The 26,095-nt window shown below is 43.3% G+C and overlaps 1 protein-coding gene across 12 annotated transcripts in view; it reads right to left on the reverse strand.

Annotated features, from left to right (window-relative positions):
- The window catches only part of C17h10orf67 (similar to human chromosome 10 open reading frame 67), a 111,923-nt gene that overhangs the window by 79,200 nt on the left and 6,628 nt on the right, over nucleotides 1–26,095 (reverse strand). For 7 of the 12 annotated variants that reach the window (XR_010058939.1, XR_005495400.2, XM_039096205.2 and 4 more), the window contains exons 2-5: nucleotides 21,074–21,194; nucleotides 19,150–19,293; nucleotides 12,902–12,976; nucleotides 2,159–2,314 (exon numbers count right to left, since the gene is read on the reverse strand). Coding sequence is in view for 10 of the 12 variants with exons in the window: in XM_039096205.2 (XP_038952133.2) it covers nucleotides 2,159–2,314; nucleotides 12,902–12,976; nucleotides 19,150–19,293; nucleotides 21,074–21,194 (496 nt within the window). In the remaining 2 variants the exon portion in view is untranslated. Of the gene's footprint in view, nucleotides 1–2,158; nucleotides 2,315–12,901; nucleotides 12,977–15,475; nucleotides 15,629–19,149; nucleotides 19,294–21,073; nucleotides 21,195–26,095 lie in introns of those variants that run through there. The other 5 variants (XM_063276742.1, XM_063276743.1, XM_063276744.1 and 2 more) reach the window with 2 other exon arrangements.

Here is a 26,095-nt window from a genome sequence, read left to right on the forward strand (position 1 = left end):
AATAAAGTGTTTTCCACGGGCAAACCGGTAGGGAACTACGGTGAAATTCAAAATAAATCTGAAATCTGAAGTTGTAGGAATTTTTGGACGAGGGAGACTCAGTATCAGTTGGGGTTCAGTTGTGTGTGTGTGTGTGTGTGTGTGTGTGTGTGTGTGTGAGTGTGTGTGCCTTCTAGCTTCACCTACTTATTTTCAGTCCTGTGACTCACATGTAGGCATCGTTTTGCTCTTAGAGGCTCATGATAAAATCCTCTCTGTGACTCTGGACCGCGGCTGGGTCCTTGACAGCTGGTCGTGCTGAACCAATGAGAGATGAGAATGAACCTGTATTTCTTGCAAGTTCTTGCAGACAGAACTTCGAGCTCCCCTTTCTGCTGTCCTGCACAGTTGTCCCCACTGGCTCTGAGCCTCAGCAGGAAGGCGGTGACTGTCTCTCCTTGCTAGGGAGACCATCAGTAGCAAAATCTGACATTTTTTTTCCTTCGCCAAATCTTGATTTAAAAGTCATTCTGTCAGCTGAGAAGGGCGCGAGGACAGTTCCACACCACCGTGGGCAACACCCTAGTGACTTCCCTCATCTTTCAGGGACGCCCACTGTGTAAAGGCAGATCCTTGACTTATGCCACAGAGAAGATTTTCAGAATGAGCTCATTTGCAGCAAGAACAGGTTTACCATGCATTTAAGCACGGGGCTTCTAACAGAAAGAGTCATTGAGGGAAGAGTCAGGCTCACACAGATATGCATGTGAGTTCCTGTGAAAGGAATACTCCAGTCACATGTGATGGTGGCACATACGCTTTCTGGGTTCTTTCCCTTCAAACGGCTGCTGTGAATAAGGCCACAGGGGGAGTGGGGGGGACCACATATTGAACAGGATTACAATGGATCAGTTAAAGCTCTAGAAGTTAGGGGCTCTTCAGGATAAACCAGTCATGTTTGTTAGGCTCCTAGAGAAGAGGACACCTAAGGGCATATACTCACAGGCCTATGTCTGTGTGCGTGTTCTGTGTCTGTGTGTGTGTTCTGTGTCTGTGTGTGTGTTCTGTGTCTGTGTGTGTGTTCTGTGTCTGTGTGTGTGTCTCTCTGTGTGTGCATGTGCATACACATGTTCGTGTACCTCTGTGTTTACTGAGACCAGAAGGCATTAAGTCTCCTGGTGCTGGAGTTACAGCTGGCCCATGAGTAGCCCATCATGGGTGCTGGGCACAGAATGCAGAGCCACTGGAAGAGCAACGATCACTCTTGACCCTTGAGTTATCCCTTCAGCCCACCAGAGTATCTCTCTCCAAAGAGTATCTTATTGGCAAGCTTTAGAACAAGTATTACTACACTGTATAAGGGTTCTCGGCCAGCAAGAGGCTTCTGCATCATTCCAGACTCCCAGTTCTTCTCACTTCCCTGTCACCCCAGTTCGGTCCATCCCAGTTGGCTTTTTGAAAGCCTCTGACTTGTAGAGATTTGCTTCATGCCTTTTCAGCTATCCTGACTGCAAAGAGGATGGACGTCTTAGAAATTACAATAAAAACGCACATTGTTATTCTCTTGAATGGAATTTCTTGGCACTGAAGGAGGGTTATTTCATTTCCATTATACGATAAAATCTGAGGACAATTAAAGTGCTCCTCTTTATAATTGACTTGGACTTCCCGGAATGTGCCACCGAGTAACAAAATGCTGGGCCAGCTTATGGTGTGGAGAGATTACCAAGGTACACCGAATCAGTCTCATGCCTTCTTTCTTTCTGAGTCGGTATATGTGTGCACACATGTACATGTAGATGGATGCACAGGTCTTGTGGAAGCCAAAGCCGGAAGGTGATGTCAGGTGGCTTCCTCATTTACGCTTTACCTTGTTGCTGGAGATAGACCCATCCACTGAATCTAGAAATCACTGATTTGTCCAGTGATGGCCGGTGAACCCAAGGCGGTTCTCTTGCCTCAGCCCCTCCCCACATGTTGTGGTCCTAGATACACACCACCATGCCAGGCTTTCATGCGAGTACTGGGGAATGAATGCAGGTCCTCACTGCTATATTTTACGTCATCTCCTCAGCTCACTTCTTACTAATTTTTAACCCAGGGCTATTGCTCTATGATCCTGCTTAGATGGATTAATATTAATTATAATTAATTTATTGTGAAAGTATATGAAACTTACAACTTTCTTAAATCCAAACTCTTCATATAGTTCTAGTTCATTCCTTAAACTCCTAATAACTTCTTCTTTCTCTCTCATTTTTTTCGACAAAACACCCATTTTGACATTTGCTGCATCTTGCAGGGCGGCCTTTTCGCCTTCTAGTTCGAAGAAATTCTGGAGGGAAGAGAGAAATGTCACAAATCAGACTAGAAACTTGTTGAGGGCAGAGCACAAGGGACCTTGAGCCCACAGATCTTCAGAGAAACCAGGAACGGTAAGCATACAGCATTGTCTTTCCAATGGGAAAAAAAAACCTGTTCTCCCATCCAGAAAGCTGAGAACTGAAAAATGATCAACTCTCTGGTGATCTGTGATGTCTGTTGGGCCAGGTCACACCAAGCTCCTATACCAGGACCGGAGGTGACTAGCAGTCTACATGACCTCTATGGCCTCTCTACAACTGAGACCAGGCCAGACTCTTAGGCTCGTAAGCTAGTTCAGGTAGCCTATCTCCAGAACCCTGAGTTGAGTTTCAACGTAAATATACTTCCTTGTGCATTGGGGATTGTATCACACCAGAAAACTTTATTTCCAAATTGTACTGGTCTTACCCACACTGGAAATAGACTGCCTGACCTTAGAGTCCCCGCAGTCTGATCCAGATTGACTATTTGCACTGGGTTTCCATCTTATCTCCTCGCTTCTCTGAATGACACCTTCAAGGCTCCCCTGGGAAAATGGTCAATCTGACTTCCTGCCTTGCAAGCCTATCTTATTATTTTTGTAATTTGCTCACATTTCTTGGCAAATCCTTCTAAATTAAAATGCATGATAAAGCAATATGGTACCAATGCAGTGTGTCACGCTGTTCAAATTTTATCTGCCCTACAAGTAATGGTGAAGAAGAGGATGATGACTAAATAGGAAGTTTCCCTCCCTCAGCCACAAGAATTTGGTAGCCATTTGTGAACAAAGGGGCCTACCCAGCTAGAAGGTGCATAACTCTAGTTCATCTCAAAGAGGATGGTTGGGGGGGTGGGAGCAGGTCTGTACCCAGTTGCAGACCTGACCATAACAGTTCTGATGACAGTCATAAATGGACTCACTGCTCTGGTTTTAGCAATGAATGTTTGGCCTTCGTCCCACCACTGACACTAAGGAATTTCAGAGGAGACATGGCTACCTACAGTTTCTGGTAACAGGACCACTGGCCTATTATGGTTGCAGACCCCGAACTGGCCTTGAAACTCAGCCAGTGCCTGCCTAGCTGTGATTTAAGAACAGTCTCACCTTCCCAGGGACTGAGCAGCAATGATACTAGTCCATGCCCTCAAGTCAAACCATTGCTTTCAGCCATATAGAAAACTCTGAAATTCTCTGTAACGACCTTGGCTGTCATTCGGTAGTAACAACCTACCAAGGGACCCACCCTCAAGGAGGTTCGTGTCTCCCTGCCTTCAGAGGAGGGTCTTCTGATTCATGTCCCATTGAGAGTAGTGCTGTGAACCACTTCCTTCTTACCCCAGCCCCAGTGTAACGGTAGCCATGTACTTACACCCAGAGACCCATCAGGAGATGCTCACACAGGCTTGAAGACATTAGCTCAATTTCCCATGCCAGGAAAGCCCTGAAACCCAGCTCCAACCCCACAAAAGCCACGATTCAGGGCAGCTCTGAATCCCAGGAGTCTCCCAGAAATCAGGTTTGTCTGTAGTACCCAGTCAAAAGCATTGACAGTAACTACAGCTGTGATAAGTAATTCATACATAAGTAATGTTAAACGGTATGAAATATGACATCAATGATAGTATAATATATTGGATGAAGGAAAATATAATGTGTGCAGAGTTGGATGGCATTGAAATGAAGTTACGTCCTTCCCTCTCTTCCTCCTTCCATTTCTCTCTCCTTCTCCTAGCTTCTTCTTTTTTCTTTCTTTTCGTGTGTGTGTGTGTGTGTGTGTGTTGTTGTTGTTGTTGTTGTTGTTTTTGTTGTTGTTGTTGTTGTTGTTGTTGTTGAGACAGGCTTTTAAACTATAGCCCAAGTTGACTGGAATGCACAAGGATGACCGTACTGACCACAAAGTCATAACAATTCTCCTGTTGCAGCATCCCAAGTGTTGGGATTACAGGCATGTGTCACCAGGGTTTGCCACAAATGCAGTTTTAGGTTTTGTATAGCCAGGCTCAGCATTTTCCAATTTTGCCTTCCTTTTAAGCATCAATACCTTTAAATGGTTTCTCCCCTTCTATTTCAGTGTTCATGGTTAAAGCAATCTTCAGTATATTTTTTAAATGCATTCTTCTCTCACATATTACATCCTGGATGCAGGTTCCCCTCCCTCCCTCCCTCCCTCCCTCCCTTCCTCCCACCCTCTCATCCTCCCTCCAAACCCCAACCACTCCTCCTCTGTTTCTCTTCAGAAGAGGGCAGTCCTCCCATGGATACCAAGCAAACTTGGCATATCCAGGTGCAGTAAGTTTAGGCACCCCAAGGTGGTCTCTTCAGCCCACCACAGTACACGACGATAAAGAGTTACAAGACAAAGCATGCCACTACAAAGACTCCAACAGACTGTGACAAGACAGTAAGAGAGTTGAAGAAGGGGTAGAAGGAACACACCCCAGAACAACCAACTAAATGGCAAGAGTAACTTCTTGCCCTTCAGCGATCACTTCAAGGTGCAAGTGAATTAAGTGTCTCACCACACACAGGTCAGTGACCGAGTGACAGAGAAACATGATCCAACAACGTATTATCTCTAAAAGATCCAAGCTCACCTTAAGGATACTCAGGGGCCGAAGGTTTAAAGATAACACAAGATTTCCCCTGCAATTGGAAGCCCAAAGAGAACAAGGACAACTACACTAACATCAGACAAAAGAAATTTGGATTCAGTTGTTCTCACAAGAGACAGAAGTCACGGGGGCTGGGGATTTAGCTCAGTGGTAGAGCGCTTACCTAGGAAGCACAAGGTCCTGGGTTCGGTCCCCAGCTCCAAAAAAAAGAACAACAACAACAAAAAAAAAAAGAGACAGAAGTCACTACATACTAATAAAAGAATCAATTTACATGAAGAACGTAAGAGTTGTAAACGTATAAGCACCCAGCATTGGAAAATTGAAATATATAAAATAGATATTGCTGACCTAAGACAGAAGTAGCAGTATGATTAATGTGGGGGTTTGGGGAACCCCTTAACGTTTTTGCCAGTCCTTGGGATTGAACCTGGGACTCTACACATCCTAGGCAAGCATCTATCACTGAACTACACTCTCAGCCTGATGTGCCACTTTCAATAACAGAGCAAGCATAGAAGCTCAGTAAGAAAACTGTAGACCTGGGTGTGTGAGGAACAGGGAAGAGGCTCAGTGTGTGAGGATCGCAGGGAGGTGTCGAGTAGCCTGAGGGGTGCAGAGGGCAGACCGAGCTTGGTGCTGCTGAAGCATGGAGTTTGGGAATGAGCTATGGAATGACAGAAGTCGGGAGGGGCAGTGGCCTTCTGTCTCCTGCCAAGGGACTCGGACAGTCCTACACACATGAAACGCTGCTTCGACAATGGCAGATGCTGGGACCAGTGACCCTAGGGAATAAGAAGGCAAAAGAAGCATAAGACCGAGAATCACCAAGCGGAGAGCTCAGCTCCACTGAGCTGCCTTGGGAACTGGAGGAATTCTCTTCCCCTTGAAGGCAAGGAAATACTTAGAAGTAGAACTAATGGATTAGAGGTGCAGAGAAATGTCCTAAAAGTGAACCATGCTGGCTTCACAGCAACCTTACCTTGTACACCTTCAATGGGTACATTTTAGGCTATGCAAACTGCATTTCAGTAGAGCTGCTAAGTGGTTTCGATACACAATACCCGTGTTTTCAGTATACGTGAGTAATAAGTCAAAAAATTTGAGTACATATCATGTGTGTTTTTCTGTGATTGGGTTACCTCACTCAGGATGATATTGTCCAGTTCCAACCATTTGCCTACGAATTTCATAAAGTCATTGTTTTTGATAGCTGAGTAATATTCCATTGTGTAGATGTACCACATTTTCTGTATCCATTACTCTGTTGAAGGGCACACATGGTATGCACTCATTGATAAGTGGCTATTAGCCCAAATGCTTGAATTACCCTAGATGCCTAGAACAAATGAAACCCAAGACGGATGATCAAAATGTGAATGCTTCACTCCTTCTTTAAAAGGGGAACAAGAATACCCTTGGCAGGGAATAGAGAGGCAAAGATTAAAACAGACACAGAAGGAACACCCATTCAGAGCCTGCCCCACATGTGGCCCATACATATACAGCCACCAAACTAGATAAGATGGATGAAGCAAAGAAGTGCAGGCCGACAGGAGCCGGATGTAGATCTCTCCTGAGAGACACAGCCAGAATACAGCAAATACAGAGGTGAATACCAGCAGCAAACCACTGAACTGAGAACAGGACCCCCGTTGAAGGAATCAGAGAAAGAACTGGAAGAGCTTGAAGGGGCTCGAGACCCCATATGTACAACAATGCCAAGCAACCAGAGCTTCCAGGGACTAAGCCACTACCTAAAGACTATACATGGACTGACCCTGGACTCTGACCTCATAGGTACCAATGAATATCCTAGTAAGAGCACCAGTGGAAGGGGAAGCCCTGGGTCCTGCTAAGACTGAGCCCCCAGTGAACGTGATTGTTGGGGGGAGAGCGGCAATGGGGGAAGGATGGGGAGGGGAACACCAAAAGAAGGGGAGGGGGAGGGATTAGGGGGATGTTTGCCCGGAAACCGGGAAAGGGAATAACACTCGAAATGTAAATAAGAAATACTCAAGTTAATATAAAAAAATTGACAGAAGAGATTACACCTTTTAAAGAAATAAACTATAACACGCAGGAAAACAAACTTGGCTGTATAAACTATTTACAACTTCCATAAACAAAATAATAAAACGTTTTTGAGATATAGAGGGCAGAACTGAATCAACAACCCAAGATAATATTCTTGGATGGGGAAATGCATTCTGTAAATGGTAAAACCTTCATAGTTCATGACACATTTCTGACCCATGAAACTTTTTTTTTTTTTTCGGAGCTGGGGACCGAACCCAGGGCCTTGTGCTTGCTAGGCAAGTGCTCTACCACTGAGTCAAATCCCCAACCCCCCCACGAAACTTTTAATAAAAGTGCAAAATGGGAAGTTTGCTGATGAGGGAATAATCACTCCCAAATTATTTTATTTATTAGAAGGAATGAAATGAAAAAGCTATGAAAATCACAAGTAGATAGAATAAAAAAAAATAAACTTGCTAGAACACTTGCCTAAGGTCCTGGATTCCATCTCAGCAACACACACACACACACACACACACACACACACACACACACACTCACACACACAAACACACACATACACACACATACACACATACACACACATACACACATACACACATACACACACATACACACATACACACATACACACACATACACATACACACATACACACACTCACACACACAAACACACATACACACACATACACACATACACACATATACATACACACATACACACACACATACACACATACATACACACACATACACACATACATACACACACTCACACACACAAACACACATACACACACACATACACACACACACACCACATCTCTCTCACACACACACTGAGATACACACAGCCCACATACACACACTCACGCACACCACACACACGCATATCGCACACACACACACGCACACACTCACACACACAAACACACACATACACACATACACACACATGCACACATACACACATACACACACATACACACACATACACACATACACACATACACACATACATACACACATACACACATATACATACACACATACACACATACACACATACACACACTCACACACACAAACACACACACACATACACACATACACATACACACATACACACACATACACACACATATACACATACATACACACACATACACACATACATACACACATACACACATACACACACACATACACACACATACACACACACACCACATCTCTCTCTCTCACACACACACTGAGATACACACAGCCCACATACACACACTCACACACACCACACACACGCATATCGCACACACCCCACATGCACACAATCACACACACACAACACACACATATCACACACACTCACACACACACCACACGCAAACACACACACTCACATGCACACACATGCACACAGAGGAACATGCACACATACAGTATTAATTCGAAAAACAGTATAATTTTAAAGATTGTTTCATTTGTCTGTTTGAGATAGTGTCTCACTAGGAAGGCCTGTCTGGCCTAGCGCTAGCTATGTATACCTGTCTGGCTTCAAACTCAGAGACTGCTAACCTCTGTCCCTCAAGTCTTAGATCAAAGGCTACGCCACCACACCAGACTAGTTTTTGTTGTTTAAAGATAGTTTTCATATAGGGCCACAAAATATCTAGACAGACTTGAAGGAAGTCTAAAGTTATCAATAAAGGATAGACCACAAGTCATGGGAAGAGGAAGATACCCATAGTCCTGAGACGATGCTTATTAGTTTGAAAGCTGGTGCTGTCATTCTGTTATCCCTCTGTTCTACAGGCTGTTTAAATACCTAAGTTCTCTTATTAAATTCCCATTTGAAAAACTGAGAGTGGTTTCTTTTTTATTAGAACTACAGCAAAATAATACCTTTCTGAAAGAAAAATATATGAATAATGTGAGTGTTTAAAGTTTCCTTTTTGCAAATAAAACAATATAATATCTCACACAAATAAACAATTAAATAGGTTTAGACCCATGCTCGGAGCTGGAGAAGTAACTACATCCTTAATTGGTCTCCAGGGGGCAGCAGAGAGCCAGCTACTCTTGCCCTCTGCAGGTGGTTGGTTAAATTTTCAAGGCTCAACTGTTTCCTTATGACTAAACCTGAACGAAGTGGGTGGCCAGGATTAGCAAGGCTTGTGAGGTAATGAGCCAAGTCAAAGCTAACAAGCCCAAGTGAAGATTCAAATAATGACTTTAACCTAATATAAACATTTTTTCATCTGATAAAGCACCTAAGCACAACTAATGTGGGTTGGTTAAACACATTGAGCTAGCATATGTTTATGAAAACTTGGTAACAGGCAGAATTGAGCTATTTCCATTTCCCACTTCTAGAAATAGAAATTGCTCATATAGAGAGTGATGGTCATTCTTCTGCCATTTTTTGAACATTTGATGTATATTAAAAACAGTTTTCCAGGAATTATTGAAGGCATGAATGATGATTAATGTTCTAATAAGCCATACATTTCTGAATTACTCTCTAACCGTAAACAGAAATTCCAGAGAATTCTTCTATGTGTGTGGGGGGACGTGTGTGTGTGTATATGCACACTGGTGTGTGTGTAGGTGTACACTGGTGTGTGAATGTGCACACTGGTGTGTGTGAAGAGGTGCACACAGATATGTGTGTGGGGGAAGGTGCACTGGTGCGTGGGTACACACTGGTGTGTGTATGTATGGGAGGTGAATGCTGGTGTATGTGGGAGGCACATTGGTGTATGTGTTGCACATTGGTATGTGTATGGTGGTGTACACTGGTGTGTGTGTGTTTATTTGTGCACATTGGTGTATGTGGGTGCACACTGGTGTGTGTGTGTGCACTGCTATGTATGAGAGGTGTACACTGATGTATGTGGGGGGAGGTACACACTGGTGTGTATGTGTGCACACTGGTGTGTGTGTGTGCAAGTATGTAAACTGTTATGTGGGGAAGATGCTACTGGTGTGTGTGTGGGTTACACATTGGTGTGTGTGTGTGTGTACACTGTTATGTGGGGAAGGTACACTGGTGTGTGTGGGGAGCAGGTGCACACTGGTGTGAGTGTATGTGTGTGTTACACATTGGTGTGTGTGTATATGTGTATGTGTGTGTATACACTGTTATGTGGGGAAGGTTCACTGGTGTGTGTGGGAGTGCACACTGGTGTGTGTGTGTGGTTGCACATTGGGGTGTGTGTGTGTGTGTGTGTGTGTGTGTGTGTGAACTGGTGTGGAGTAGGAGGGGTGCACACCAGTGTATATGTTGGGAGGGGGTACACACAGGTCCCATGCAGATGCCAAAGAAGGATGTCCAGGGCTCTACTCTGTCACTCTCTGCTTTGTCAGTTTGAGATGGTCTCTCACTGAACCTGGTGACCCATGAGCCTCAGCAGTCTTCCTTTCTCCACTTCCAACTGCAGAAGGGCACACAGCTACAGGTGTGCTGAGGTCTTATGTCTTGGGTTGGGTGTGGTTCTGGATTGGATCAAGGAAGGGGCTAATACCAAATAAGTTAGATTTCTGTTGCTTGCCAACAAAAATATTATAATATATGCTGGCATAACTGACTGTTAGACCCTCATCAGATTTCTTGCCTGCCAACTGTTCACAAAGTCCCTTAATTTTATACCCAGCACAGTGATATCTTCACAACATTCACTAGCAGAAATAGCTGTTCATTTGCTGTAATCCCATATATCCTACTATATATGTTTATCTCTGCACACTTATATTTTCTGATTTATTTATGATCTCCCTCTCTGCTTACCCCTACCTCATCTTCTTTCACAATGTCAGTATCTAGCGTATCATACCAGAGAGTACTCATTTGAAGATACCATATGCCAAGATTTATGTTTCTTAAAGATCCATTTCCTGTATAATTTCTTTCTTTCTTTGCTTTAGATGTATTAAAATTACTATGATCCTTTAAGCTACATATTATGTGAAAGAGTTATTTGACTCTGTGACTCCCAAAATGGGAATTTCATATGATTCAACATAACAAACATGAGTAGTGGTTACCAAGGTCATGAAGGTATTTCATCTTGCCCTCAGTCAGCAGGCAGAAGGATGTGAGCCCACATGCTATGACAGAATCATGAGAAACAGAAAAACACAGCAACACTAAGACAGGAGGTCTATGAGCATGTGCAGTGGCCTACTTTACCCTTAGATTTTACCCACCATGGTTGGGTACTAATCTAAACGCTTCATAAAGCTCAATCTGTCTTACTCTTGGAGCACGTCAGTCTAGATGGTATGGACCATTATTATTCTCATTCTACAGCAGAGAGAACTGAAGCAGACAGATTAAGTATTTTACCTAAAGTCACATAGCAATTAAGTGGTAAAGCTGGGATTTGAACCTGGGCAGTTTACTTCTGTAGCACTTGCTTCAAAATATTCATTTTGCTGATTCTTGACTAATCAGAAAAGTAATCTATCTGATAAATGCAATCAAGAAATTACATGTTGCTGTGAACATAAAGATGCTATTCTATTTACAGTTAATGCATAATACACTTTTCTCAAAGATAGTGACATAAAAGACAGCTGCTTATCATGAGGATCGACATTCTGGGTTAGGGAATCAAGGCAGCAGTGGCAAAGTGATCTTATCTCTACTCCATGGGTCCATAGCCTCACAGGGAAGGATTCTAACTTCTGGTAGCTTGTGGGAAAACCCCGCTAATTAAAATCGAAGTCTACCACAACCTGATAGCTCATCTGAGCTTGGAGGATTACCTTCACTAGCAGGGCTTCCCCTTCTCTGACTTTGTCTGAGGATCCATGATTGGAAGGCATGATTGGGTCTGGGTTAGCAAGAGTGGCCCAGTCACTGTGTGTGTGTGTGTGTGTGTGTGTGTGTGTGTGTGTGTGTGTGTGTGTGTGTACATAAATTCAAAAAAAATTGGGTGGGTGTAGAGGAGGCATGTGCACCTATGGGGACTTTTCAGAGCAAATTGATTTAATATTGCACTGGAAGCCCATTGGCAGATGCCATTGGTCAGACCTGACTTCTAGTGTCTGCATCATTACTACAAAGAAAGCTAAAGTGGAAATAACGTTTTCAGATTCTATAAAGTTGCAAATGCTTCCAGGAGTTTAAGGAGGAGGAGAGAATGTGCAGCCGGTGAGAAGGAGAGAAAAGCAGGCAATACCAAGAGCCATAAACATCCACTCACAATTACTAGCTGATGGTTAATGATAAGCCACGCACAGAGCTACAGTGAGAGAAGGGCCCCGCCAGTGAGAAAGCAACCACCCTTACCTTCTATCACAGAATACATCGGTACACAGTTAAATACAGATGTGCCAGATGCCGTGCAAACAGACAGGATCAGTGGGCAAATCACTCATTAGTATAAATAATTACTCCTTCACCAAGATGAGAATGTAGATATAAATATGAAGAGAGGCATAAGATGCTTACTAAGTCTCAAAGTCATCTTTGAAAGTGTGTATTTTTCTACTCTGTGCAGGAGTAAAGCACCATGTTGAGCACACAGCAGGATCCTGTCATCTGGAAGGCCAGAGGCCACTCACTGGTATTTATGACACTTCTTTTGAACTCTCGTCTTGTGACTATCCCATCTTCTTCCATCTAGCGGCCTCTTCACCAAGGAACGCCGGATGATTTGGGCACTTGCCTAGGTGCTAGGGAAATGAGATTGCAACTTTCCAGTCTCCAGAAGTTTTGTCTGTCAGCATGTGGTGTTGTTTTTGGTACATTTAATGTGAGCATGATCAGCTGAAGCCTGAATTCTCAGAGATAATCTGAGATTTTTGGAGGAATACCTTCAACACTAAAAGTACAGACTAGGAATTCGAGGTGAGCTCCACCCCCCACATATGCAGGAACCAAGTCTGCTTTGTCCTTGGCTGCACCCGAAACCCACCTGGTACATTCCTCTGATGACAGCAATGGCATCACATAGCTGCTGTTGAAAGCTTTTTCTCATGATATCTTCTCCCTACAAAACAAAGATGAATGCAGTAAGCCCCGCTGCACTTCCGGAGACAGCCTGTGCTTCCTGGGGAAGACGTGGCAACAATTCACCTTCCAGCGCATCAACCTCTTGAGAATTTCCATTTATCACAATTTCTTCTATACAGCAGCTACTGTAGCACATGTAATTTTTATCCATTCTTAACCAAGAGCATACAAAGATGCCATGGGTAAGATATGGATAACCTGACAGCGTTGTATAGTACACATCAACTGAAGTCCTATAGAACGTTCCCAAGACTGGTAAAGACTAAGATTTCACATGCTGTTATAATCATTTTTACCATTCTTTGTTTTTAATTTTAATCATTTTAAGTGTTTTGTGTCTTTCCTGCACACACATCTGTGTACTCGTGTGCCTGGTGCCTAGGGAGATGAGAAGAGGGTGTCAGAGCCCATGGAATTCCAGTTACAGGTGGTTGTGAGCTGCTATGAGAATGCTGGGACTCAAACCCCAGCCCCACGGAAGAGAAGCCACTGCTCTTAACCACTGAGCCGTCTTTCCAGCCCACAGTCTTTGTACTTTTGGATGGGATAGACTCATATAAAGAAGGTTAGCTTTCTTGATCTATAATAAATCAAATAAATTTGACTATATCTGCTTAGGGCAAAAATGAAACACTATTTTTTTTTAAAAAAAAGTACTCTTACGTCTCATATCTATCATTCTGATTCTAGCATGGTGTGTAAAAAACAAGTGAGTGTTAGAGTCAGAAAGGACTGAACTCACATACTGAACCCCTATCCATGGTTTGAGCTGGCTGATAGAAGATATAACCTTGGCAACCTTAGTTTCTGAAATTTGTATCTTAGGGATAACAGGATTTCCATTTAGGGATTTGGATAGACTTGAAGGTTATATGAATTTATTCAATATATGACATAATAATACATAAAATCCCAGAGTCCCACTCTGTAGATCAGACTGACCTAAACCTTCCAGAGGCCCTAGAAGAAGTCAGTAAATGGAAAGAAATTATTAAGATCAAGGCACACATTAATGACCTAGTATCAAACAAGTAACAAGCCAATGCAAAGAATTAATGAAACAAAGAGTTGGTTCTTTGAAAAGCCCTTAGCCAAACTAACCAAAGAGAGCAGGCAAGATGGCTCCCAAGGTAAAGGGACTCTACCAATCCTGAAGACCAGCATTTGAGTCTCTGAATCCACACTATGGAAAGAGAGGATCTCTGACTCCACACGGGTACCATGGCGCTTGCGTGTCCATCCCCAACATATACACAGACCCGCCAGAAGAACGAGAGAGAAGAACCAGTTAATTTCGGTAAGTGTGACCAAAATGAAACCAATTAAACAGATCTCCTTAATATAATCAAAATATTTCAAAGGGCAAAAATGTACAACACTTTCAGTAAAGTCAGGAACAAGGCCGGGGTACTGACTTTCTCCACTGATATTTAATTAGCACTGGAAGTCTGGCTATCGCAATAAGATAAGAGAAGCAAATAAAAGGGATGTAAGCGCTGGAGATACAGCTCAGGGGTTAAGAGCACTTGTTGCTCAATCATGAGGACTAGAGTCCAGATGCCAGCAGCCATATTGGATGATTCACAGACTCCTTTAACCCCGGCTCTAAGGAATGTGACACTCTCTTCTGGTTTCTGTAGGTGCCCATACTCACATGGGCCCATATATTTATGCAGAGACATGCACATGCAATATAATTATAATACAATAGAATATAATTATATATTTTAAAGTATATGAATATAAAATAAAAAGAATCTGAAATATCATTATTTGAAATTATATGGTTTTATATCTAAGAGACACTAAAGATTTTACCAGAAAATTCCTAGAATTTAGCGTACAAAAATGAGCAGCCTTCCTATGTACCAATAACAGAAATACTGAGGAGAAATGAAAGACGCAGTTCCAGTCACAAGAGCCTTAAACAAATAAGTATAACAACACACACACACACACACACACACACACACACACACACACAAACCCCAAGAAACAAAAACCCAACATTGGAATTAACCTAACCTGGGAAGTGAAAGATCTCCACAATAAAAACTTTCAAGCACCGAGGAGTGCAATCGAGGAAGACAGTAGAAGATGGAGATGCCCCCACGCTCATGGATCAGAAGAACCCATCCTGTAGATATGGCTGCCCTAACTAAAGCAAATCCAGTCACTGCGATCTCAAACACAGTTCTAGCACTGTTCTTCAGAGCTATAGGGAAAACTACCTTGGAATTCATATGGACACAAACAAAACAAAACAAAACAGGATTGCCAGAACAATCCTGAGCAAAAAGAATACAATCAAGTCCTGATTTCAATTTATTCTATAGTGGCGCAGTAACACAGACAGCATGGTACTGGACAGATACGTATTCGTGTATCGACAGATGTCAGTCAGGGTTTTCCTGCTGTGCGCAGACACCACGAGCAAGAGTCTTATGAAGGACAACAGTTAGCTGGGCGGGCTCACAGGGTCAGAGGTTCCATCTTTTATCATCAAGGTGGGAGCAGGGCAGCACGCAGGCAGCCATGGTGCAGGCAGAGCTGAGAGCTCTACATTGTCATCTGAAGGCTACTAGTGGAAGACGGACTTCCAGGCAGCTAGGATGAGGGTCTTATAGCCCGCCCTCACAGTGACATATGTACTCCAACAGAGCCACACCCACCCCAACTGGGCCACACCTTCTAATAGTGCCACTCCCTGGGCCGAGCACATACAAACCATCACAATAGACTAGGATAGAAAACTGAGATATAACTTTCCGCAACTACAGCTACCTGTTTTTGGTTGTTGTTGTTTTCGTTTTGGTGTTTTTGTTTTTGTTTAATTTTATGAACACACTAAAAATACACATTGGAAAAAGGATAGTTCCTTCAACATGTGATTCTGGGAACACTGGGAAACAACATGTAGAAGAATGAAACTAGACTCTTTGTTGTCTTTTACCTTACACAAAAACCAACTCCAAATGAACCAAGAACCTTAAGACAAGAGCAGACATGCAGCAACTGCTAAGGAAAGAGCAGAGTGCATAGAAAGAGTACAGGCATAGAAAGAACTTCACTCTCTGAGGAAACACGACTAACAACTGACAAATAAAATCTCATAAAATTAAGAGCTTCTGTAGGACAAAGAAAACTTGTCAATTGAGTAGAGAGGCAGCCTACAGAGTAGGAGTAATTCTTTGTTGGTTGTATATCCGTGGAACTAAACAGAAAGATTTCAAAATAACAAAAGTCATAAATGGCTAATAAACATTGTTAAAAGTTAATTGTTAGCCATTCAGGGCAATGCAAATCAAACCACTCTGGTCAGAATGTCTATCATCAAGAAAAAAGACAACAAATGACGAGGGTGTGGGGTGAGGAGAACACTTACCTACTCGTGATGGGACTATAAATTGGTACGGCTACTCTGTAAGGCAGTGTGGTGGTGTCTCGCAGAGCTAAAGACAGAGCTACCACATGACTAAGCTAACCACTCCCGGGTATATACCCCCAAGGACTCCATAATCTCCCACAGTGATTCTTGTTCATCTGCATTCATCACTGCTCTACTAACAAGAGTTAGGAGATGGAATTGGCTGATTAATGATAATGAAATATGCCGCCTATACACAGTGGAATTTTATTCAACAGCAAAGAAATATGAAATTATGAAATGAATACAAAAGTAGATGGAATTGGAAAATATACTAAGTAAACTTGCCCTGGTCCCAAAAGATAAATAACATGTTCTTATATGTGGACATTGTGGACATTAGCTTGGCTCTGAATCTTTTTTGTAGTGTCTGTAGTGGCCAGAGAGCTAGAGAACACTCATGGTAGGGAGGAGGGAAAGAGGACAAGTTGGGGGGGAGAATGCAGAACAGGTGACATAAACATAGGACAGATTCACCAGCATGGCAGCCCAAATGTGAGCTGGACAAGGCTGATGCCAATGGACATACAAAACTGGACGGGGAAAAGCCCATGAGGCCTCAACCCTACACGATATAGGCAACCAAGGAAAGCAGAGAATTCAAGAGGTGCTCTTCTCCGGAGAAAAGTACACCAACTGGTTGTCCAGTATCAAAGGATCAGCCTGAAATCATATACCAGTAATATTGACTGAAGAGGTTATAGTTAGTAAAACAAATACACACACACACACACATATTCATGCAATAACAATTAATAAAAAGAGGTCATGGATTTGAATTAGAGTAGGGACAGGTATCTGTGAAGGTTTGAAGGGTAGAAAGGAAAGAGTGAAATGTTGTGGTCATAGTATAATCTCAAACAAACAAACAAAAAGTAGGATAGAGAATTCTGGAGATTTAAAGCTTACGGAGGGATATGTTGGGTGTTAGAGATGCTGGGGGAGTATGTGGCTTAACCTAAGAAACCTTATGTAACCCCAGTTCTCTCTCCCTCTCTTCTCCCCCACTTTTCTCCTCTTTTTCTGTCTGCTTAAAGAAGGAGTTCAGCTGAAGGCACCCTGTATCAGTAGACAATAAAGTGAGCATCGCAATGACAGATGTGGGACACCCTCCTCTGACCTCTTAGCCGGTGGGGATCCAGAGGCCTCCCCAACCACACAGCTTACTGCCATTGACGGCTCCGACTTGCCCATTGTAACTGCAGGATAAGATCTCACTCCTGAAAGCACAGAACATTTTGCGTTCTCTATGCTGACTTTCATAATGCCAAGAGACGCTATGCAGGCCACTTGGAGGGCAACGTCATCACTGGCCTCACCCGGTGGTAAACCCTGCAGGTCTAACCCTGGCCTGTCAGGCACGTGTGAGCACAAATGCACTCGGCATGACTGCCGTGGGGGGAATCAATTGTCTTCTGGTTGGATGTGAAGCCTGTTTCACAGGAGAGAAACTTGATCCAAAAAACCAATGGCTGTGGCTGAGGAGAGGGTGGAACGTTTAAAAACGAGTACTGGCTGCTTTTCCAGAGGACTAGGGTTGGATTCTCAAAACCCACAAAAAATGTTCATGGGAAAAAAGTTCCAGTTCCCATGGATCCAACACCCTCATCTCTACAGGCACCATACACAAGGAGCAGACATGCACTCAGCAAAACACCCATACGCAAAGTGATAAAGTAATTTTATTGTGGCTCGGGTCATAGGCTCCAGGATTGGGTAACCTACTACTACGACAACTCTGTTAAACAGGCATGGTGTCAAACCGCCTTTCTAAAAAGCCCCAATAGCCTGACGAATAAGGCCTTCTCGACATTTGTTTTTATAGCCGTGAGTCAGTGATGCTCTCAACCTTGGTCAGAGATTTCCGTTTACAGTGGTAGCCAGCATTAAAAAGTGCACAAGTAGTCAAGGTGCTGAGAATAAGGGAATGCTCCGCCCTAAATAAGAGACCTGTGGTAGCCCCCCAAATCTCAGAGAACATGAAGAAGACGGGGTTGAAAGAGCGTACACACCAGAGAATGTGGAGAGGCGCTGTGAGATGCTGTGTTCTCCATGTGACAAGGCCACCATAGTCATGGATTTGCAGTAGCTAATATCCCCCTAAACAAGACCTGCACAAAATCATACAGGTCAATATCCCAGTCTGGGTGGGGGAGGATTTCAAGCGGCTTCACCCATAGCTGAGGAGCTTTTAGTATTGTGGATGAGGGGAGAAGGAAGCCATTTTTCTTTGACTCCATGGCCACTGATATGCTACACTAAATGGACTGAGTGGATTATAATATAAAAAAAAGAAGACATGAGAGTGTGTTAGGCATATGTTGGGGGAAGGGCTGGGGAAGTTGGAGTAGATATGGTTAAAATACATTGTACATGCGTGTGAAACTGTTGAAGAATAAACAAAAGTACTATATTTTAAAAAACTGTTCAAAAGCAACATCTGGCACAGAATCTGAAGTTCTGCTGCCTGGTTGGTAATTGCGAGCAGAGTAACCTGTCTCCTTATCTGTAGTAATTATACCAACTGTGCAAGGTAATTGGAGGACTACTGAGGTCATCGGTGAGGTCTTCGCCGAAGTTCCTGATGTGTTAGCTCCCAGACACACATGTACTGCAGCCGCACTGGTGAGGTCACACACTCGACCTCATACATACCAAGGCAGGATCGACCTGCGTGCCCAAGGGAGAAAGCAGGGATCAACCGGTTGACCGGGAGCACTCACCTGCTGATAGTGCTTCTTCATCTCTAACATTTTGTCACAGAGTATGCCGACAATTTTCCAAGACTCCTCTTTAAGTCGGTCCTCGAACTTTAGTTGAACCAAGTCTTTGAGGAACCCAAAATCCACCTGAAGTGACGTAATCGTCTACCAAATAAAAACCGTTGGTTAGTGTAGCAAGTGGGGCTCTGGGTATCCCAGCATCTTCCTTGGTTCCGGCCATTTGACCTGGCGCCCAGCTTTTCTTGGAAGACTGTCTCTCAGATATGGTATATTGGAGAGATCCATTAATTCTCTCTCATTGTGTCTAGCTTTTCAAAGTGATGTCTAATTTGAAAACTAAGATATGCCAGTGGAGTGCTAGGGTTTGAATGTGGCCTATTCCTTTCAAAATGTATGTGGGGGTTTGGTCTCCATCACGAAACATTAAGGGAGGGAAACCTCGGTGTGACTATATATTTATAGGCAGGTGTACGGGGATGTGTTTGGGATTATATAAAATCCTGGGGTAGAAGAAGGGAGGGAGGTACCAGAAGAGAAGGGACGAGCAGGCAAGCCAGTGCTTGTGAGTTGTGTCTCAAAGGCTCCCGAAGCTTCACATGCCATCTAAGTCCTCCTGACTAAAACTTCATTTGGGTGCACCTAACCAGCGAGCTTGAGATGGAAAAGATAATGCTGGGAAATATGCCTTTCTAAAAGCAGACAATAAATTTGACAAGTGTGCAGCTAGGAAAGCTCTTCAAAAGCTCCTAGCAGTCACTTGGTACAGTCTCGCTCACCAGTGCTGCTTGGTAATGCCCTCCCAGGTGACTAATGTATGTGCTGTCTGACTCACGCATACCCGTTTAAGAGTTCTCACTGCAGATTTCCTGCCACTTGAGGACGTGCAGGAGTACTCGTCACAGTAGAAGATTAGAAACCGTCCATCACTGTGGGGATAGCGGAATATATGCTGTACATCTTGTGACATAGTTGTGAAATAAACAAGGCACAGGGTATTGGATCCAGACTCTGCACGTGCTGGGCAATCACTCCTACACTGTGGTCCCTTCCCCATTGGTTTTGTTTTGAATTTAGTTTTTGACATAGTGTTTCACAAAGTTGCCCAGGCTGGCCTCAAACAAGTGATTTCCTTGTCTCAGTTTCCTGGTTAGCTGGGATCCCAGTCATGTATTACCATATTCAACTATGTGGAAGCTTTTTATATAGAGATATAGAATGATCTTCAATTAGATTAAAAAATAAAATTAAGGCGCCTAAGACTACTTATAATCATATGCCAATTCACGGGGCGGGTTTAATATCTCGATATCTTAGACTATGAAATGCTCTACTCTATTTCTGTCTCCAAAGATTCAAGGGAAATGATGTGATTTGACAACGCTGTACCAGTAGAAAGTTATTTACTGTCTCATCTACATTTATTTATAGGTAAAATACTCTTAGTGTGTCTTAAGCAGAAAATATTCACAGTTGTCAAAAGGATAGAAATCGCACATACATGGGCAGGCTTATCCACTTACCATTCTCACAGAGTCTGGGTTCAGTTCCCAGCACCCACAGGGTGGTGCACACCAATCGGTAACTCCAGTTCTAGGGGATTTGACCTCAGGTATACAGCTGATCCACAGACGAAACATGTACACAGAGCTAAAATTAAATCTTTAAACTTTAAAAGGAACACAACTGTCATTCTGCTCAGTTTCCCAAAGACCTTCATATTTTGAAATGGTTGATTATTCCAGTCTTGTAAGTAAGACATGTGTAGGAACACACATCTAGGGTGTCCGTTCAACAGTAGTGCATCATAACACCCACGAAGCACTGAGCTTGACCTCTAGTACAGCAATCCTTCCACCGCAGAAACTGACCCCCCCATAAAAGCAAATAACACAGAAAGTCATCTTAAAAGCTACCCCAGACTTACACGCATTAACTTCTCCGTGGATTGAATCAAATCTTTCAAAGGAAAAACTTCACTGCAGTCTGTCTGAGTAGCATGGTCTGAAGTGAAGAAACCGACCTTTAGTTCATCAGAAATAGCAAGTCTGAAAAGAGAGCAGACGTGTTAAATTTCCCCAGAAAAAGGCAAGCACACATATTTGGTGGTAAATTTGCTATATTCACAATACTGTAAGAGATCGTGAAATAAAAATTTCTGGAATGTCTGGTCACGCGTGAGTTGGGGACTCAGCCTTGTTATCAGACTCCCTGCACTGCGGTGCCCTCCTCTCTGTGCGTTTTCTCCACTTCCCTGGCATAGGATGTCCTTACATCTATTATCTTAATAATCCCGTGTTATTGACAAAGATGATTATAACTTATGCGTGACATATCCAGTGGAAGTTTGTTAAGACAGAGATTCTTCTGTTATGAACTGAGAACTTTTGGGGTTCCAGAGTACTCTGTAGGAGAATCCATGAGAGGAAAAGTATTCATAATATAAGGGATTTGTAATTCTTCCTATAATTCTCTCATAGAAGTTCACTGGCCTGCGCCAGTCTCTCCAAGCGGAGTACCTGGTAGAATGCAGAAGCAGCTGAGATTGATCAGCCGCCTGCCTTGGGGCCGGGCATAAAACATGGTTTGCCAAGTTGAAAACGCTGACACTTTTCACCTTTGAGTTTGAGTTCTGAAAAATATGGTTACGTTTCCTTTAAAGTGTGTTATTTATATAGTTTGACTATGACAACTATCAATAGATGCAATGAATGTAAGCCAAAGTTCTTTGAGGTTACCAATACTTTGAAGGAGTTCTACCAGGCTCTAAAGCCAGAAGGCTGAGCCCTGCTTTAGATAACTCCAGCCTCATTGTCAAACTCCACTCAAGAAATGTTGGTGGAGGCCAAGTGCCAGCCTCTGCTCATTCATTCTTTCCACCACTCTTAACAAAAAGCATCTTAAATGGTTAAGAAGGAAGCTGACTTTCCAGATGTACCCACGAGCTTAATCAAGCTTATCACAACCCTTTGTTTCCAAAATATCAGCTAGAGAGGTGAGGGTATGGAGGGAAGGAGAGGAGGAGGAAGGAAGGAAGGATGCACGCAAGTGAGCCAAGAAAATTCAATAGAAATAGACTCCAATGCAACGCGTAGACATTTCTTACTTGTCCTCTGAGGAGCAGCAGAGGAGACCCTTGTTTAGTGACAGAGCAGCAGATGCCCAAGAACTTGCTAGTTCTGAACCCTTCCACCCCTCTGCTCTTCTGTCCTACCACGTAATATGTATCTCCTGTTGGCAGTTTTCAGTCAACCATAGTGAATGCATCGTTACTGACACTGTAACCACGTGACGTCAGGGAAATTACTTAACCTTTCTTGCCTCAATTTCCTCTCGTATTATTATTTTTTTAATGTTATGTGTTTGTGTGTTTTGTCTTCATGTATGTCTGTGTACCCTATGAGTGCTTGGTGCTGGAAGAGGCTAGAAGAGGGTGACAGAGCCCCTGGAACTGCAGTTATAGTTTTGAGCCTTGGTCTGGGTACTGGCAATCAAACCCAGTCTTCTCAACCACTGAACCCTCACTTCTCCAGCATACCCCAGTTTCTTCTTATGGATAACCTTAGGATCAATGATAGACTTGAGTGTATCAACCTGAGAGTCACCTTGGTGTGGTGTTTGATATACATACAGGAAACCCTGAAGGAAGATTGTCAGGATTGGTGCTGAAGGGAGTTACAGTACCGCTGCCATAGTCAGGTTTTCTTCCTTCCCTTCCCCTCCCTTCCCTCCCCTCCCTTCCCCTTTCCCTCCCCTCCTCTCCCCTCCTTTCCCTTCCCCTTCCCTCCCCTCCCCTTCCCTCCTCTCCCCTCCTTTTCTTCCCCTTCCCTCCCCTCCCCTTCCTTCCTCTCCCCTCCCCTCCCTTCCCCTTCTTCCTCCCCTTCTCCTCTTCCCCCTCCTCTCCTCCTCTCTCCTTTCCCCTCCCCCTCTCTCCTCCCTTCCTTTCCCCCCTTCTCCTCCCCTCCCCTCCCCTCTCCCCTCCCCTCCCCTCCCCTCCTCTTCTGTCTTAGGGTTTTACTGCTGTGAAGAGACACCATAACCAAGGGAACTCTTTTTTCCCCTCCCCCCAAGGCAACTCTTTTAAAGGACAACATTTAAATGGGGCTGGCTTACAGGTTTAGAGGTTCAGTCCATTATCATCAAGGCAGGGGCATGGCATGTCCAGGCAGGCATGGCACTGGAGGAGCTGAGAGTTCTATATCTTGTTCCAAAGGCAGTCAGAAGACTGCCTCCCACATGGCCAGGAGGAGGGTCTTAAAGTCCACCCCCACAGTGACACTTCCTCCAACAAGGACACACCTCCTAATAGTGCTATTCCTTGAGCCAAACATATTCAAACCCCCAGACCTTCTCCTTCCTTCCTCCTTCCTCCTCCCCTTCCCTTTTCTCTTCCCTTTCCCTTCTCTTTCTTTCTCTTCCCTTATCTTTCTTCCTACTTCTTCTCTTCCTTTCTTCCCTCTCCCCTCTTTCTCCTTCCTTTCTTTCTCTCTCTCTCTTTCTTTCTTTCTTCCTTCCTTCCTTCCTTCCTTCCTTCCTTCTTTCCTTCCCTCCCTCCCCCTTCCTTCCTTCTTTCCTTCCCTCCCTCCTCCTTCCTTCCTTCCTTCCTTCCTTCCTTCCTTCTTTCCTTCAGATGGGTCTCTCTATTATGTAGCTCTGGCTGTCCTAGAATTCACAGTGTAGACAACAGTGGCCTCTAATTCACAAAGATCCAAAAGACGTGCACTACTATGTGTAGCTGATAGGTACATTTGTTCATTATATTTGATGAAAACTATAAAAGTTCTATAGTATTCAACTACAGAAAGCTGATTCGAAACTTAAAACTTAATACTCAAAAGTCATGATTTTTCAATTGGTCCCACTAAATTCTCAATTACGCTTCCAGGCACACCGACAGTATGGTGACAAATTTTGTCTTCAGCATTATCTAGACAGAAATGTAGCATCTGGTTTTAATTTAAGATTTCTGATATTTTTTTCCCATAAGAAACTGCGTTTTGGATTTAGTTTAATTCAGCTTAGGAGCTTGTGTGTTGTTCTCACTGACAGGGTATTCTGGAATTCTCCACAGGGCCCCAGCATCCCTGAATATTCCTTGAGAAGAAGCCAAGGGAAAAAAGTCTTTCTACAGGGCCCTTCTCAGTTATGTTTCCATAGCAACCTTGAAGGGTGAGGTAGCATCTAACCGCCAAGAAGCAGTCTTGCTTTTTATATAAAAATGGCAGCTTGGCTGAAGAGATGCTTGGTAGATAAAAATGCTTGATGGTCTTGCAGAGGAAGGGTCCTGACTTGGGTCCCAGCACCCACACAGCCATCATTAGCTTCTGTTCCAGGGGAGTCGGCTCCATCAGCCGACCTCCTTAAGCACCAGGCCCATACACAGTACACTTAAATACATGCAGGTAAGACACTCCTACACATAATTAATCTTTAAAACAAATAGTGGCTCCCAACCCTGGAGTGCTGTCCTTGGGTGTAGCTCACTGCGTGCACAGATGCCGATGATAGGTTATGCTACCACTGTGGGAACTGGGACTGGGATAGGAATCTCGGCACAGATAAAAATGAGGTTCTGGATGCTGCTTTTGGATGGAGTCACTTATTTCTGCCCCTGGCATTTTATGTTGCCCACGAAGGATCTTGGAATAGTGAAAGGAAGATCTGTCAGTGACTGAGTAGGGTGAGGTCTCGAGCAGGCCCTGACAAGCCTTTGACCCAGAAAGACCAAAGGGTGCGGTGGCACACTCCTGTAATGCCAGCCCTGGAGGCTGGACCACGAGGATTGCTCATTTGAGACCAGCCAGGATTGAATATTCTCATTAAGACCAACTTTCCCTGATCAACTGAAAGAGTTATCAATATTTAAGGCTCTGCCCCCTATGAAATCCGTAGCCAACTCGGAAAATAATTTGTTAAAAACACTCACAGACTATAATGACTATGTGAAATTAAGTAAATATTGTACATTAGACAGTCACAGCTTAACATATTCTTACATGCTTTCCAAAAAGTTTGGGAAAAAAAGCAATTTTTAGCAATGATGACAGAATGCCAGGAAAATGTTTTTACTTCAATGATGACAGCTACTGATGACAAATTGTTTTTCAGGGAAAAATGGATTTTAGAAGTTTAAAAGTTCTCTCGTGGTATGTCTGAGACTATTTTAAGACATAAAAAGTTAAAACATTTTTAAAATTTGTACTCACAAATATAAATAACCATGTAAAATTTTTCTAATATTACCATAAATCTCTAAACATTTCTTCACTTTAATACTTTCAAAACATAGTTATTTACATATTTATATATTCACATGTATAGGTACATGCCAGCATCCACATGTCAAGGCCAGAGGGCAACATACAGGTATTGGTTCACATAGGTCCTGGGGTTTGAACTCAGGTCATCGGGCTTGGTGGTAAATGTCTTAACCTGCTAACCCATCCCTCCTGCCTTAAACATTTATGTATGCGTGTGTATGTATGTATGCATGCATGCATGTATGTATGTATGCATGCATGTATGTATGCATGTTTGTATGTATGTATGTTTGGTGTTTGGTTTTTCTTGAGACAGGGTTTCTCTGTATAGTCCTGGCTGGTCTTGAACTCAGAGATCAACTTGCCTCTGCCTCCTGTGTACTAGCATTTTCATTGTCTCCTGAGGTAACTTTCTAAAATCTATAGTGTATATACCTTCTGCATCAAAAAAACAAAGTCAATCTTCTTTTTCTAACTCCCCTCAAATCTGGGTCCAAACGAATGATCAGAGCTTTGTGAATTTAATACATAGAATGTGAGCCAGCAATTTGCCTTGGCACTGAGAATCACCACAGTGAACAAGGAGAGATCCTGGAGCGTGGAGTTTACATTCTAATGGACTGAGTACCCCAGTGAACAAAAGTTCAATATATGTTCTGAGGGCGCAGTAAGCCTCTTCCGTCAGAGAC

The sequence above is a fragment of the Rattus norvegicus genome, chromosome 17 (assembly GCF_036323735.1).
Source record: "Rattus norvegicus strain BN/NHsdMcwi chromosome 17, GRCr8, whole genome shotgun sequence".
Classification (NCBI taxonomy): Eukaryota; Metazoa; Chordata; class Mammalia; order Rodentia; family Muridae; genus Rattus; species Rattus norvegicus.